Source organism: Euleptes europaea, chromosome 1 (assembly GCF_029931775.1).
Source record: "Euleptes europaea isolate rEulEur1 chromosome 1, rEulEur1.hap1, whole genome shotgun sequence".
NCBI classification, from domain to species: Eukaryota; Metazoa; Chordata; class Lepidosauria; order Squamata; family Sphaerodactylidae; genus Euleptes; species Euleptes europaea.
Genome location: NC_079312.1, coordinates 177,075,775 through 177,091,017, shown reverse-complemented (window position 1 = coordinate 177,091,017; position 15,243 = coordinate 177,075,775). Strand labels below are relative to the sequence as shown.

The 15,243-nt window shown below is 49.5% G+C and overlaps 1 protein-coding gene across 1 annotated transcript in view; it reads right to left on the bottom strand.

Moving 5' to 3' along the window:
- Positions 1-6,798: 6,798 nt before the first annotated feature.
- Positions 6,799-15,243, bottom strand: part of WNK3 (WNK lysine deficient protein kinase 3) — a 102,345-nt gene continuing 93,900 nt past the window's right edge. The window contains exons 21-22 of the mRNA XM_056850223.1: positions 9,842-10,044; positions 6,799-7,425 (exon numbers count right to left, since the gene is read on the bottom strand). Of these exons, the coding sequence (XP_056706201.1) occupies positions 7,096-7,425; positions 9,842-10,044 (533 nt within the window). The 3' untranslated portion in view covers positions 6,799-7,095. The remainder of the gene's footprint in view (positions 7,426-9,841; positions 10,045-15,243) is intronic.

Here is a 15,243-nt window from a genome sequence, read left to right as displayed (position 1 = left end):
TTGTTAGTGAATGTATAGGTGCATTCATATATTTATATTATTACATACTTGAACTATGATTGTGTATATTATTCTATGCGTTTGGCTGATCTATGTGATTTACATTTGTGATTGCAGTACGCAAAAAAGGCAGTTTGATCATGGCCTAAATAGACCTCCCCTTTTTTTTAACATTCAGCCTGATGAAGAGTACTGAAAACCAAAAAAAGTTTGCGCGGTGTGTGGGTATTTTGCTTGGTCTTAATAAAAGGTATTACATAGCTCTTGTTTGGATTTTCCTATGCACAGATAATCTCATTGTGTGTGTGGGGGGGGGAACGTGTACACCGTCATGCATTGAGTATGAGCCCTGGGTTTATTTTTTTTAGCAGTCTCACAGGTTCTGGCACACATCGACTTCCCAGCTTCCATTTTACTTGACGCAGCAAAGCAAACTGCTCACACTGGACTTCACAGGTCACAGGCACAGTTTTTCCTACACGGAAGTTAGCCTCCGCATAGGAAAAATATCACAGTGACCCATCAATCGGCAGCTACTGTACACTTGGACATTTTAAAAGGCTTTTGTTGAATCAGAAGGCCCCTCTCCCGGCCAAGAAAAGATGAACAAAGAGATAACGAAATCTCATTTTAACTTAAGATATTAATGCTAGAACAGCTGTTGGATCAAGCTGATTTAAACTGGCTCAGGTCCTGTCCGCTTCAATAGGGCACTGTGTAAAGTGATGAGAAACAATGCAAGATGTACCAGGAGACCGGCTCAGTGCAGTTTTATTCAAGACTCTATGCCAGCTCCTTGCAGAACTGCATGGGACGAACTGTGGCTGGCTTTTATGTATACCTGTGCAAATCTTCAAGAGGTGGTTTTAATTCCGTGAACCAACATTGTTATGCTGCCGCTCACAATTATCTATTTGGATGTGGGGTGGTGGAATATAAGACTGACTAAGAAGAAAAAAACAGCCTTTAAAGAACAAAGGGAGGAAAATCATGACAAAAATTTGTCAGTGGATTCCAAAAAGAATCAGTTTTGCCTTTTTCAGCCCTCTTAAGTTGCTGCAGAGGTCAGCTCGGTAAAAATAGGTACATTCTAGGAGAAATGTTAAACTGGACTTCTGCTGTTTGTCTGCGCTGTTTCTACAACAGAGAGCTCTCCTTCGAACCTCTGTAGTATACAGAAGGCAGAACTCTTGCGAGCCATTGCCGGGTTTCAGAATTAAATGCCGTTAGGAACGCATCGCTTTCCTGACCCAAAAGCCACCAAGGGCCCAGTCTTTGAATACCTTGCAAGTGGCCCAGAGCCTGTGCTGGCGTAATGCTCCCAATATCCTTTAGACTTGGGTTAAAAGCACTGGACCGTGGGACTGCGTGCCCCTCATTCCAAGGCCAAAATGCACAGGCAAGTACAGGCTAGTTGCAATCAATAAAAGGATTTGTTATCCAGGAGGGGTTTCAAATCTGTTGCAAACCACGGTTAGCAGCAAACCGGTTAATGCTAACTGTAGTGAAGTTTGCTGCTGACGCAAGTTGCGGCTCCAGCTAAGGAGGGGCGAGGAGAAAGGGGGGGTTAACGTAACAGGGTGCATGGGTTGGAAGTAGGGAGAACACAATCCCTGAACTGTGGGGGCAAGGGGTTGGCGCTGGCGGTGTTATGATAGCACCCCCCTAGGTAGTTTGCCAGCAACAATTCGGTACAAATCTGAAGGAAGAATTCCTCCCCGAACAAAGCAAGCAATTCAGGCTTGTTTCTCCCATGTACATGATAAACGGAAGACTGTACTGAGGTTGCAGGTCGCGCAGTTTCGTTAAGCTTCCCCCAAACAGTTGCAGCCAACACTAGAAACAGCGTGTGAATTTGTTCTTTTCGTTCCTCTGGCGCTGTGAGCTAAAACTGAAGGCGATGATTAAACCTCTAAAGGCTTCCTTGTGAAAATTAAACATCCTTTTTAAAACAATAAACAGAATTTGAACTGCTCGTGCCACGGAAGAAGAGGAAGAAAAAGATGTTGCATGTTTCAAAATGCCAATCTCAGGTTTAAAAGGGCTATAGAAATTATACAGGAAATAAAACGCTGAAACAATTTCCTTTCGGTCACAGCCTAGGTTTAAAACAGCACTAACAAATGAGGTAGATAAGAAAATAAATCTTTCAGTACAATATGGAAATTAAAAAAAACAACTCAACTGGAAAATAATGAAAAATGCACCCAATTATTAAATGATACATTCCATTCATATCATACAAACTTAAGTCCCAAGAGTCACAGCTGAAAAATGCCTTTAAAAACATTCCCAAACCAACTTCACATTGTAATTCCATTTTGGACAGGATTGATAATCAGAAAGAAAAACTAAAATCTAAGCAGGAAGGAAGGAAAGAAACCAGGAAAACATGTTTCATGTTAACTACAAAGATTCAAAACCCATACAACACATAGCAAGTTATTTTTTCTTTTCTTCTGTTTTCACATTTACATACTGGTGGCCCCACTCTCAGTTTTCTAGGCTGTATCGCTCAGGCCGCAGCTTCGGAAACCCTTTGCGGTAGTGACTGAAGACAACAGTTGTCCTTTTTCCCAAGAAAGCGGAAGATAGCGTAATAGAACCACCGTTACCCATGGTTGTGCACATTAATTCTTTCTGCCCCACTATGGTCTAAGGCTTCACAGCTGTTCCGAATGTGCGAAAAACCTGCAAACCCTGTTTAATTGGCGACCGTTATCAGGACAGAATAAACCGTTGTGCGAGAATGACTCTCTCTCTCTCTCACGCTATCTTCAACTCTGGGACAAAGCAGTCCCCAGGCCTGCAGCTACAAAGCAGGGCTATCGCTAGGTATTCTAGAGGCCGTATCAATACTGCTGAACAAGCAGCCCCGCATCATTCCCTAGCTCTTTTCCTTACAATGCCGTGTAATACAAACCCGTGACACAATTGTCCTTTTCCCCACTCGAGGAAGTAGTGAAACTCAATACAATGATGTCACACCGCTCGTCTGCACGACTCGATATTACAAGGAAGAGACCCAGGGCTGCTGGGTGAGTAACTCCCTGTTCCCGCCTAACTTGAACGCCCCAAGATGTACAAGGGGTAGTGCGGCAATGCCGAAGGGACACACAGCAGCTTGCGAAGCGAGCATGGTGTTTTACAGGTAACTCCACAGCCAATGCATTCATTCTCGTACCAGGTGAAAGACAGGCATTTGGGATTGCCGAAAGGGAGTCCCCCCACTCTTGCCCACTGTAAGCCGGCGGTTCTTTAAAACCTTTAACCTTGTTCCGAGTGGAATGGGCCTGATCGCTCACCCCACAAGCTTCAGGACACAGAAAAAGAGCCAAACGCGACACAAAAGAAGGTCCCCCCCTTTCTACTATGCACACACTTCCTGCAGAAACCAGATGTTTGCTGTCTCTTATCATAGTTAAGGGGATGCTCCAAACAAAGCCCACCGGCAAGTTCTGTTTCAGACTGGGGCAAACCAGGTGTGCGTCCCCTTAACAGAGGGATGCTTCTCAAAATACAGATGCCATTTATGTGATGCAACCGCTCTACAGATGGGAAATAACCCCACAGATTTCTGCCGATGCTCTGCTTAATTTCAGGATGAGGTTCTTGCCGAGTTCTACCCCCCAGACAGCAGAAGGTTAAGAATAGCGTGGAAACAATCATTTCCTTGCCTGGTATGAGCAGACCTTCAGTTCGGTTTTGCGTTCTTCTGGCGTCTCAAAAAGCTATTTTAAAAGAAGGGGATCAGGCTCCACTTTTCAAGAGACATAAACAGAGCTTCATATGCACAACTCAACTTACATGTTAGAAAGTTACCCAGATGTGGGCATCTCTGTTACATTTTCTTTTGCAAAGATCTTTCTACTATGCCAGAAACCATCACATGTACTAAAATATAGTCCCATGTCCGTTGGCTTCTGATCCATCCAAAAAGAAAAGAAAAAGAGAGAGAGAGACAGGCTTGATCTATTCTTAGCTGAGATGTAAACTAGACATTCCAGCAGCGAAACATGTGTCTGAGAATGCGGATCATGCAAATTTCCCATTAAGCTTGTGGGGGGGTGGGATTTCTAGCACCACGTGAGCAGACAAAGACAGGAGTGCTGAAGTCACCCCCATCCCACTGCCTCTCCTCAGCCAATCATCTCCCAACAGAGATTATTTCCAGTTTGGGAGATCTACAAGAAGAAAAACTGTAGGGATGAAGCTGTTTGGGGTGGGGGGGTATTTGTGTATGGAAAGGATTCAGTCCTCCCCTTTCATCTACCCCCACTGCGCTTTAAATTGCCTCCCCCCACTTTATATGAAGTCAACTGCAACCTGCTTCTGACAGGCAGGTCTGCCACTACCCGCATCTGGTTTGCCTCTGACACTAAGGTACACTAAGGCTCCAGTGGTACATCAGTATTTCAGGCAGCAAATACACGAACGAGAGGGTGCACCCTTCACACTGTGTACATGCGCCTGGGCATGTTGGCTGGCCTGTGGATCCTTGATATGCACACACTGGAGTTAGTTCATGGGCGCGCGCACACTTTCCATGTATGCTTTAGGTATCCGCTGCAAGAACACCAGTGCACCTCTTTGTGTACCCGTGGACCCAAGTGTTTGCTGCATAAAATGCAAAATGTCTCTCGACATTTTCCTAGTGTTTTTTTTGTTATTGAGGAAGTTCAAGTTATCTAGATGGGCCAAACGTTTCACATAAAACACACTGTGTCCACGTTTTCCTGTCAATCCTGGTACTCCTCCAACTAGAAAACGTGTATTTGAACCCAAATGCCTAATTATTTTAAAAGAGATGAAAACAACAACAAAAGAAGTAAGACCACAGTATATATATATTTAAAAAAGAATGCGACATAACACTGATCTCTCCTCAGTTCTTCAAACTGAATCTCTTCCCCAGGTATGTACACCTCCCTTGCTGAGTATCATTATGGGATGGAGAGCAACGCACTGTTTAAACATCACACCTCAGAAGTCTAAACTAGTGTTTTTTTAAAAAAACCTTTCCAGCAAAAATCTGAAAAAGATGCTAAAGATTATCTATCACAAGGCACTGCAAATCTTTGCAGGCAGAACAAGAAGGCCGCATTATGCAACGGAAACAAGTCCTTTTTGTCTGGGGACGGGTGGGGTGGGGAAAAGAGCCACAAAACGCCCAGGTGCTCCAAGGGTGGATTAAGTTAAGAATGCTATTTGAAGAGGCCAAGTTAACAAAACAAAAGTCTTGTTTCCCAGAACTAACCCATCCCCCAAAAGGAAAAGTATTACAGCAAGGCCAACAGTCCAATCCACAACACCGTTAAACCAAAGTACTTGTAACTGGTTTGATGTTCAAATGCTCTGTTTTAATCGCACTGCGGATTGCGACCCCCTCCTTTTCCTCCTCCAAAAAGTCATCCGCAAAGCAAGCCTTGCTTCAATGTTCTAGGAAACCACACATCTTTTCAATACCCTAGAGGAAAGCATTTAACTCTGGGAGTTCATCAGAGCTTTGCGGTTCTCAGCCCGGGTATACAAAGAGGAAAAGCAAGTACAGGAACATGCTGGCAAATGTTTCCGGGATCAATAGGAGAAGCAAGCCACTGATACGCAACATCTTAAAATGTTCCAATGAGGGGGGAGATGGCAACGGAAAGAAAGTAAGGGACAGCAGAGTGTTAACCGCTACGACGGCTTCCATTCTTTAGAGCCCAATCAAGCCAACGAGATACCATCAAATCAAGGTAACCTCCTGTCAAGATGCGAGTGTAAACCTCACAAGCAGGCAAAATACAGGATTTAGTGGGAGTTGTATGACATACGCAACACCCTAAAACAGTTGCCTTTCACCTCTGGATCTCTACAGATTCGGAATGGACATAATTTCCTCTTTTAAGGTTGGATGGGGCAAAACAATAAGAAGCCCTGCCAGGACTACTTTCTTTCTGTCGTAGACGCTTACTTAACTTGCCAACAGGGCCTGCTTAATTTCGGGAGTCAGCGATCAAGCGTGGCAGCCACGTATTTTATGCCGTGAGAGGCAACCTTGGTTCACCTACACTAAGAGCCTTCATCGATCTAATTCACTGTAAGGCAGGTCCACTAAATGGAAAAAGAAAACACCTTTCCGCACATGACCCTGTTTCCACGCATAATTCTTAGTCCGCCCAAAGGACGTGTCGAGAATGGATCACAAACGAGGCGAAACAGGAGAGATGGAACAAGATTAAAAGAGCTTCCTAGGCATTCCCTCCTCCCCACTCCCCCCCCCCGCCCACAACCACCACAATATAAAGATGTTTCTTTCTTTTTCGCCAACTGCAAAATAAACTTTGAACGAAAAAGACATGACCCCCCCAATGCAAAAGTCAGGCCAACAATCCCAACCCATCTCTCGAATGCAGTGTGCGTATGATCAGCTAGCTGCCACTGGATAAAACGGCTGTATTTCGATTGCCTGGGAAACAGCTACAGACTTTGCAGCACGGAATCGCTAGCGGCATTTATCTGTGCGTCTCGTCCTTCGGTAGTCTCCCCCCGGGAGGGACGGGGTTCCACAACAGCTAGTCACGCCAACAGAGCTCGTCATGTTTTATTACCGTAACCTAGCCTACAAAAAATCCCGAGCTGTCAATGAAACCCGACAGAAACCTAAAATGACGGAGAAATCTGAGACTCTGTTCCTCCCCACTGTTTCCTTCCCTTCGATAGGTTTGACTCGACCGCCAGGATTGTGTACACTTTTAAGAAGGGTGACGATCGGCCCCCAAAACGGTAGCAATGGAGGGAAGGGGGGGCGAGAATGAAAGGGAAGGCTTCTTAATAAGCAGCAGATGGGCATGCTGTCCACCTCCAGACCAATGAGATGCACAGGCCAAAGCTCTCTCAAGTACTTTAAAAAAATCACCCCCCCATTGAAAATTAAATCAAGTATTTCAAAGAGGAGAACGCAAAGGCAGCCTCCCCTACCACTCCCACGTCACCGCCCTGGGGAAGTCACACCCCCCCCCCAAAATCCAGGCCACAGAACGCAAGGCAGAGGAATGGAATCATGAGTTATAGGCACAGTCCCCATATCTATCCTCCGTTAGCCGTCCGCCTTCATTTAGGACCCGGGGGGATGGGAGTTGGGTTTTGCACAGGCGATGCTGGGAAGGCCGGCATGCTTATCCCTGGCTGAAACGGTCCCAAGGGCGGAGAGGGGACGACCACGGACTGCTGGGCCGTGCCGGAAACGCCCACCCACTGCACCGGGTAAGCAGTCCCCGCCATGGCGTTGTACTGGCATACGTGGGGCACTCCGTAGGACGTCAGCCCGCCCGGGAAGGGCGACAGGGGGAGTCCTTGGGGCAAAGTGGCTGGGACGGTCCCGCGGATCTGGGAGAGCGAGGAAATCCACGTCGACGTGTAGCCCAGCGTAGAAGTCGTTGTCTTGACAAAAAAGAGAGAGAAAGAGAGAGTGAGGAATGAGATAATTCAAAGTAAAACAAATCCACACTCCAGAGTTTTCCCTTGCATGCTTCAGTAACTCTGTACTCTTTTGTTACATCTTTTTTACAACAATGCATGGAAGAGGATTGAAATTCAGGACGGTCAGAGTCCCCTGCTGAGAGATCATAGAATCATAGAGTTGGAAGGGACCACCAGGGTCATCTAAGTCCAACCCCCTGCACAATGCAGGAAATTCACAACTCACTCCCTCCCCACACCCCCAGTGTGACCCCTCAACTCCATGCCCAAAAGATGGCCAAGATGCCCTCCCTCTGATGATCTGCCTAAGTTCATAGAATCAGCATTGCTGACAGATGGCCATCTAGCCTCTGCTTAAAAACCTCCAGGGAAGGAGAGCTCACCACCTCCCGAGGAAGCCTGTTCCACTGAGGAAGAAGAAGAATTGGTTTTTATGTGCCGACTTTCTCTACCACTTAAGGAAGAATCAAACCGGCTTACAATCACCTTCCCTTCCCCTCCCCAAAACAGACACCCTGCGAGATAGGTGGGGCTGAGATAGTTCAGAGAGAACTGTGACCAACCCAAGGTCACCCAGCTGGCTTCGTGTGTAGGAGTGGGGAAACAAATCCAGTTCACCAGATTAGCCTCCGCCGCTCATGTGGAGAAGTGGGGAATCAAACTCGGTTCTCCAAATCAGAGTCCACAGCTCTTAACCACGACACTACTCTGGCTCTCATGCTGAGGAACCACTGTTAGAAAATTCTTCCTAATGGCTAGATGGAAACTCTTTTGATTTAATTTCAACCCGTTGGTTCTGGTCCGACCTTCTGGGGCAACAGAAAACAACTTGGCACCCTCCTCTATATGACAGCCCTTCAAGTACTTGAAAATGGTTATCATATCCCCTCTCAGTCTTCTCCTCTCCAGGCTAAACATACCCAGCTCGTTCACCCTTTCCTCGTAGGACTTGGTCTCCAGACCCCTCACCATCTTCGTTGCCCTCCTCTGGACACTTTCCAGATTGTCTACATCTTTCTTTCAACTGGTGCCCAAAACTGTGGTGCCCATCATCACAGCTGCTGCCCCCAAAATTAAAAATGTGGATTTTTTAGGCCAACTGTAGGAAATTTTCAAAAATGCCAGTTCCAATCATTTCATGCTACAGGAATTCTAGGAGATGGGCAGACACCTTGAGATCCCAAACAAACGCTTGTTTACGTACATTATGGGAGACACTCAGTTGTTAACATCTTCCCCCTCCAAACTGCTTAGGGCCAAAGTCCTTTCTAAGTGATTGCTCCCGGTTCTGTATGCCTAAAACCTTCTCTGGCCAAGGCTAGCCCAATCTTGTCAGATCTCAGAAGCTAAACAGGGACACGTCCTTGCATAGCACTTGGACGGGAGACCACCGAGGAAGTCTAGGGTGGCTACACAGAGGCAGGCAATGGCAAACTGCCTCTGTTCGTCTCTGCCTTGACTTAGATGGCTACCCCAATCTCGCCAGATCTCAGAAGGTAAGCAGGGTTGGCCCTGGTTAGTACCTGGATGGGACACCACCGAGGAAACCCTACCGTCACCATAAGTTGGCTGCAACTTGGCAGCACTTTCCACCACTCACTTTCTCTGGGGCCAGGGAGTCTACAAGAAGAAGAAAAGTTGGTTTTTATATGCCGACTTCTACCCCTTAAGGGAGAATCAAACCAGCTTACAATCGCCTTCCCTCCCCCTCCCCACAACAGATACCCTGTGAGGTAGGTGAGGCTGAGAGAGCTCTATCAGAACTGTGACTTTCCCAAGGTGACCCAGCTGGTGTCCTGTGTAGGAGTGGGGAAACAAATCCAGTTCACCAGATTAGCCTCTGCCTCTCATGTGGAGGAGTGGGGAATCAAAACAGGTTCTCCAGATCAGAGTCCACTGCTCCAAACCACCGCTCTTAACCACTACACCACACTGGCTCTGGTGTAGTGGTTAAGAGCGGTGGTTTGCAGCGGTGGACTGGAGAACCGGGTTTGATTCCCCACTCCTCCATATGAGCAGCGGACACTAATCTTGTGAACTGGGTTTGTTTCCCCACTTCTACACATGAAGCCAGCTGGGTGACCTTGGGCTAGTCACAGCTCTCTCAGCCCCACCTACCTCACAGGGTGTCTGTTGTGGGGAGGGGGAGGTGATTGTAAGCTGGTTTGAGTCTCCCTTAAGTGGTAGAGAAAGTCAGCATATAAAAACCATCTCTTCTTCTTCATAAGAAGATGGAAAGGAAAGCCACGGTGTGGGGAGGGGGCTTGCCTGAACAGCTAATCCTCCAGAGGGCCCAGGCCCAAGATCTCTCGGCTTACAGACCACTTTGTCGCCTCCTCCGCCAGGGGGTCCGCACCTCCACGTAAGCCCCCCTCACCTCATACACTCTGCTCCAGCTGTCAGCATCCAGCCGGTGCTTGTTCTGTTTGATCTCGTTGAGGCTCGGCTTGATCAGGGAATTCCCCACTTTTTCTTTTGTCCAGTCGTCCACCAGCTTGTGCAAGTCATCCGTGAACATCCCTTTCTTGCTGGATGCAGCCTGCTGACAAGATGCGGTGCTGCTGACGATGCAGAGGGGATCTGAGGAGAAGGGATTTTTTAAAATGCCCGTTACAGACATCCGCCTCTGGAAGACTGAAATGGCATGCACTGTTTGGGCCTCTCTCTGCCTTGGGCTGATCAGAACAGCCATGAGAGGCGACATTGGTGTGGTTGAGGGTTGAAAAGTCTTACGTTCTGCACCAAAGGAAGTCAAATTTATACTCAAGAATAAATTAAGCTTACATACAGGGATGCTCAAGCACTTGCCAGCTCAGCCCGTGACCTGTTCACCACTTCCGGTCAGATAGATAATTATTTGACAGGCAGTTCAGAACCAACGGGCTAATTCCAGCAAGGGATCAGAAGCTGACTCCCAGCTGATCTCCAATTAGCTGGGAGTCAGCATCTGATTCCTCCTGAGGAAACTTTGCTGGATCTGACGGTCCATCAAGTCCAGCAGTCTGTTCACATAGCAGTGTGAGAGATCCCCCTCTCTGAGTTTGCTTCTCCAAATCAGTTGCTCAGACGTTGATACAGAAACAATCGATTTATTGAAGCCTTCAGGAGATGAGACAGGCACAGGTAGAAAGTTGCAAGTGAGGGGCTATACGGGTTTACAGAATATATTGACTCCAGGGCACTGGGGCACTGGGGTTCACACTTATTGTTATGGGAAGTTACAAGCTTGGCATAATACAAAACATCAGACGGATCCCAGGAAGTCTGGTGCGGCTATCACACTTCCAAGGCCGCACCGGCCTGAGGGAGTACTGGCAGGAAGAACAGCGGGGGGGAAGATACATGGGCCATCAGGCCTGGCGCCTGAGACCAGAAGGTGTGAACTGCTTTTACGAGTTCACTGATAACACCGCAGGTGATGGAAAGCAGAGACACAAAGACAGAGACCCTCACATTCTGCCCCCCTTAAGGCCCCCCTCCGAGAGGACGAGGCTTATCGGGATAAGCGAGGTGGAATTCTCGGACCAAGCGAGGAGCTGCCATGTGGGGTGCGGCCACCCATTCGTCATGAGCGGAGCCAAGGTTTTTCCAGCGAACAAAGTAAAACAGTTTCCCTTTCTTCCATTTGGAATCTAAAACCTTGGATATTTCCAAATGGGTATCCCCTCCTACTACGGTAGGAATCTCATGAGCGGGAGGGGGGTGGAACTGGGGAGCTGCTACATAAGGTTTGAGGAGGCTTATATGGAAGACTGGATGAACTCCCTTGAGAGTCTTAGGGAGACTCAGTTCCACGGTAACCTCGTTGATTACTCTGGTAATGGGGAAAGGTCCTACATAACGGTCGCTCAGTTTTTTGCAGGGGCGAAGAGAGCGGAGGTTTTTGGTGGACAGATAGACTTGCTCCCCCACCTTGAGTTCCCACCCCGGAGACCGGTGTTTGTCTGCTTGTTCCTTGTACTTGCTTTTTGCCCTTTCCAGATTTTTGAGTAACCATGGCCAGGTGGATTTAACCACCTGAATCCACTCCTGAAGATCAGGGGTAGACTGGAGCTCTGGCGAGACGGGGGCAGAACCGAAAGGGCCAAAATCCGTCCCGTATATAACTTGGAAGGGACTAAAGCCGGTAGAGGAATGAGGCGCATTGTTGTACGCATATTCGGCAAATGGCAGCAGGTCGACCCAGTCGTCCTGGTGGAAATTTACATAGCAACGCAAATAACATTCTACTACCGCATTTACTCGTTCCGTTTGACCATCCGTTTGGGGGTGATAGGCGGAAGAAAGGCCCTGTTCCTCCACTCCCATTAACTTTAGGAAAGCCCGCCAGAATTTGGCAACAAACTGGACCCCCCGGTCGGAGAGGACCTTCCTCGGGATCGAGTGTAGCCTGAGGACGTGCGTGATGAACAGTTTAGCTAAGCCCTGGGCTGAAGGAAGACCTGCACATGGAACGAAATGAACCTGTTTGGAAAAGAGGTCTGTGATAACCCAGAGAACCGTTTTCCCCCGACTTGGAGGTAGGTCGGTGATAAAATCCATGGCGATGACTTCCCAGGGACGGGAGGGGTTCTCAAGCGGTTTGAGAAGCCCCGGGGGTTTTCCCATCCGTTTCTTGGCTGTGGCGCAGGTGGGGCAGCTGCGCACATACAACTCTACATCAGATCTCATACCGGGCCACCAGAATTGCCTTCGAACCAGGTGAAGCGTTTTTATGAAACCAAAATGACCCGCTAGCCTGGCCCCATGTACAAGTCCCAATACTTCTTTGCGAAGGGAAGATGGGACATATAGTTTCCCCCCTTGCACCCACCAAGTGTTGGTTCGTTCCAGGCCAGTGGGGAGGAGATGGTGCTCCTCCTCCTGTAAGGAGGCGTCCCGGAGTCGCTGTTGGAATGCTTCCGGGATACCTTTGAGCGTAGGGGGGGTCTCCGGTTGGCGGGCTTGGGATCGGGTGGTGACGGCCAAGCCAGGGACTTCCCCTCGCTGTTCGGGAGTGAACAGGGAGTCGACGGGGCGATCGAAATCGTTGCGATACTGGGGAAGTCGTGACAAAGCATCAGCTAGGGCATTTTCTTTGCCAGGGACATGTTTGAGGGTGAACCGGAATTTTGCAAAAAATTGGGCCCACCGAATTTGTTTGGCATTGAGTTTTCTAGCTCCCTTGAGAGCCTCAAGATTCTTGTGATCTGTGCACACTTCGAACGGCAGCTCGGCCCCCTCTAAGAAGTGTCTCCATATGGTAAGGGCATGTTTGACCGCTGCTGCCTCCTTCTCCCAAATGGCCCAGTTGATTTCGGACTGGGAAAACTTCTTGGAGAAGTAGGCGCATGGCCTCAACCGTCCCCCCTCATCCCTCTGCAATAGGGCCCCGCCCATGGCTACATCCGAGGCATCCACCTGCACCACGAAGGGCTTGGTGCAATCCGGGTGAGCCAAAACGGGTTCGGATGAAAAAAGTAGCTTTAAACGTTCAAAAGCTTGCTGGCACTGGGGAGACCATTGCAGACGGGCTGAGGGGAGTGCGGCGCTAGCCCCCCTGTCCTTGGTACGCAACAGGGCAGTGAGGGGAAGCGCAACTTGGGCAAAGTTGGGAATGAAATTCCGGTAAAAGTTGGCAAACCCCAAAAACTGTTGAAGTTGGCGGCGGGTAGTGGGGGTTTCCCAGTCCCGCACCGCCTGGACCTTGGCGGGGTCCATTTCCAACCCTTGGTGGGAAATCACATACCCCAGAAATGTAATAGAAGGTTGGTGGAATTCACACTTGGACACCTTAGCATACAGTTTGTGCTCCCGCAGCCGCTGGAGCACTTCTCGTACTAGGCGCACATGTTCTTCCATGGTCTCAGAGTAAATAAGAATGTCATCGAGAAATACCACCACCCCCCGAAACAGTAAATCATGCAAAACTTCATTAATTAATTGCATAAAGACACTCGGAGCCCCCGAAAGTCCGAACGGCATGACCAGGTACTCAAACATCCCAAAACAACTGGAAAAGGCCGTTTTGGGTTCGTCTCCTTCTTTGATGCGAATGCGGTGGTAGGCTTCTACCAAGTCCAGTTTGGTGAAGATTCGGCCCTCCTTTAATTGTGCTAGAAGGTCAGGAATAAGAGGGAGGGGGTAAGCATTAGACTGGGTGACTGCGTTCAGTCTGCGAAAGTCAATACACAGTCTTAAATCTCCCGTCTTTTTCTTTACAAAGAAAGCTGGGGCTGAATAAGGAGCCTTGGAGGGGCGTATGAAACCCCTCGCCAGATTGACATCCAGATAGTCTCGCAATACAGTCTTTTCACTAGGGCTCATGGGGTAAACCTTTCCCTTAGACAGTTTGCCTTCCCCTACAATCTCGATGGCACAGTCCGTTTCTCTGTGGGGAGGCAGTTCGTCGCACTCTCTAACATCGAAAACATCAGTAAACTGCGAGTACTCAGAGGGTAATTGAGGAGAGACTGGGGCGGGGGACCCTACCAGTGCGGCGGCTGGAGTCCTGAGTACCCGTTCCTTGTCATGCAACCCACAGGGGTTTTCGGGGAAGGAAAGCACCCGTTTAACCCAATCAATGGAGGGATTGTGCCCCCTTAACCAGTTCATCCCTAACACCACAGGGGTTACAATAGGGGCGATAGTGAAATACAACCGTTCCCAATGTTCCCCCACGGACATAATCACGGCTGCAGTTCTGTGGGTCACCGGGCCCCGTTTAAAGTCACTCCCGTCCATTTGGGAAAAACGGAGGGGTCCCGGAAGCCGCTTGCGCCGGACACCCAACTTCTTGGCAGTTTCCTCATTTATCATGGTGCGGGCACACCCCGAGTCGACCAACGCGGGGACCTCTAACGGGGGACCCCCTTTGGGTAGGGACAGATGAACACGCACAAATACATTGTCCTCTTGGGCGCTTACCATCGGTGGAGCTCCTTGCACAACGATAGGGACGGTCTGCTGCGGAGCCCCCTCTACAGCAGACCGACGGCGTTTTTTGCCGGCTGTTCCCACTCTTCCTCCTCGCTGGAAGAGGGGGACGGGGTGGTGGCTTCCGGGGAGCCGTCCGAATCAAAGACGGTATTTGTAATCCGGGACCCCGATGGGACCGTAGAGTCGGATGCCCCATCCTGGGGGCGCGCGTGGAGAGCGGAGGGTGCGCCGGAGCGCCGGCTCAGTGGTCCACTTCTGCGGCGAGGCTGGCTGTCGGCGGCCGGTTTCGTCGGCTCGGCCTGGGTTTGGCGGGGGGGGGTCGGACGGCCTGAGCGAGAGGGGCATTGCGATGCAAAGTGACCCTTTCCCCCGCAGATCAGGCAGACGCCGGCCTCGAACCGCTTGCGGCGTTCCGCGGCCGAGAGACCCCCGCCACCCCCTTGCCGGAGTTCCCGGCCACGGTCACCTCGGGGCCTGGGGTCTCGCCCAAGCCGTTGCTTGGACAAGTTCAGGAGTTGTTTGCGATTCTCGATGTCAGCAGCATGGCGAACCCAACCTTCCACATCCGGGGGGTTCCCTTGCATGAAGGCCCAATGTTGGAGGTCTGGGTTGAGACCCTCCCTGAAACATTGTACCAAGGTAGCCTCACTCCAGTCCAGAATTCGGCTAGCCAGTGACTGGAACTCACTTGCATACTGCGCCACCGACTTAGTCCCTTGGCGCAGTTGCATCAGGGAGGCTTTAGCCCGCTCACCCAGAGTCGGGTCCTCAAAACGGTTTCGGAGTGCTACCATGAACTCGTCCAGGGTTCGCAGCACCGGCGAGCGGAGTTCATACTGCAACACCATCCAGGCAGCCGCC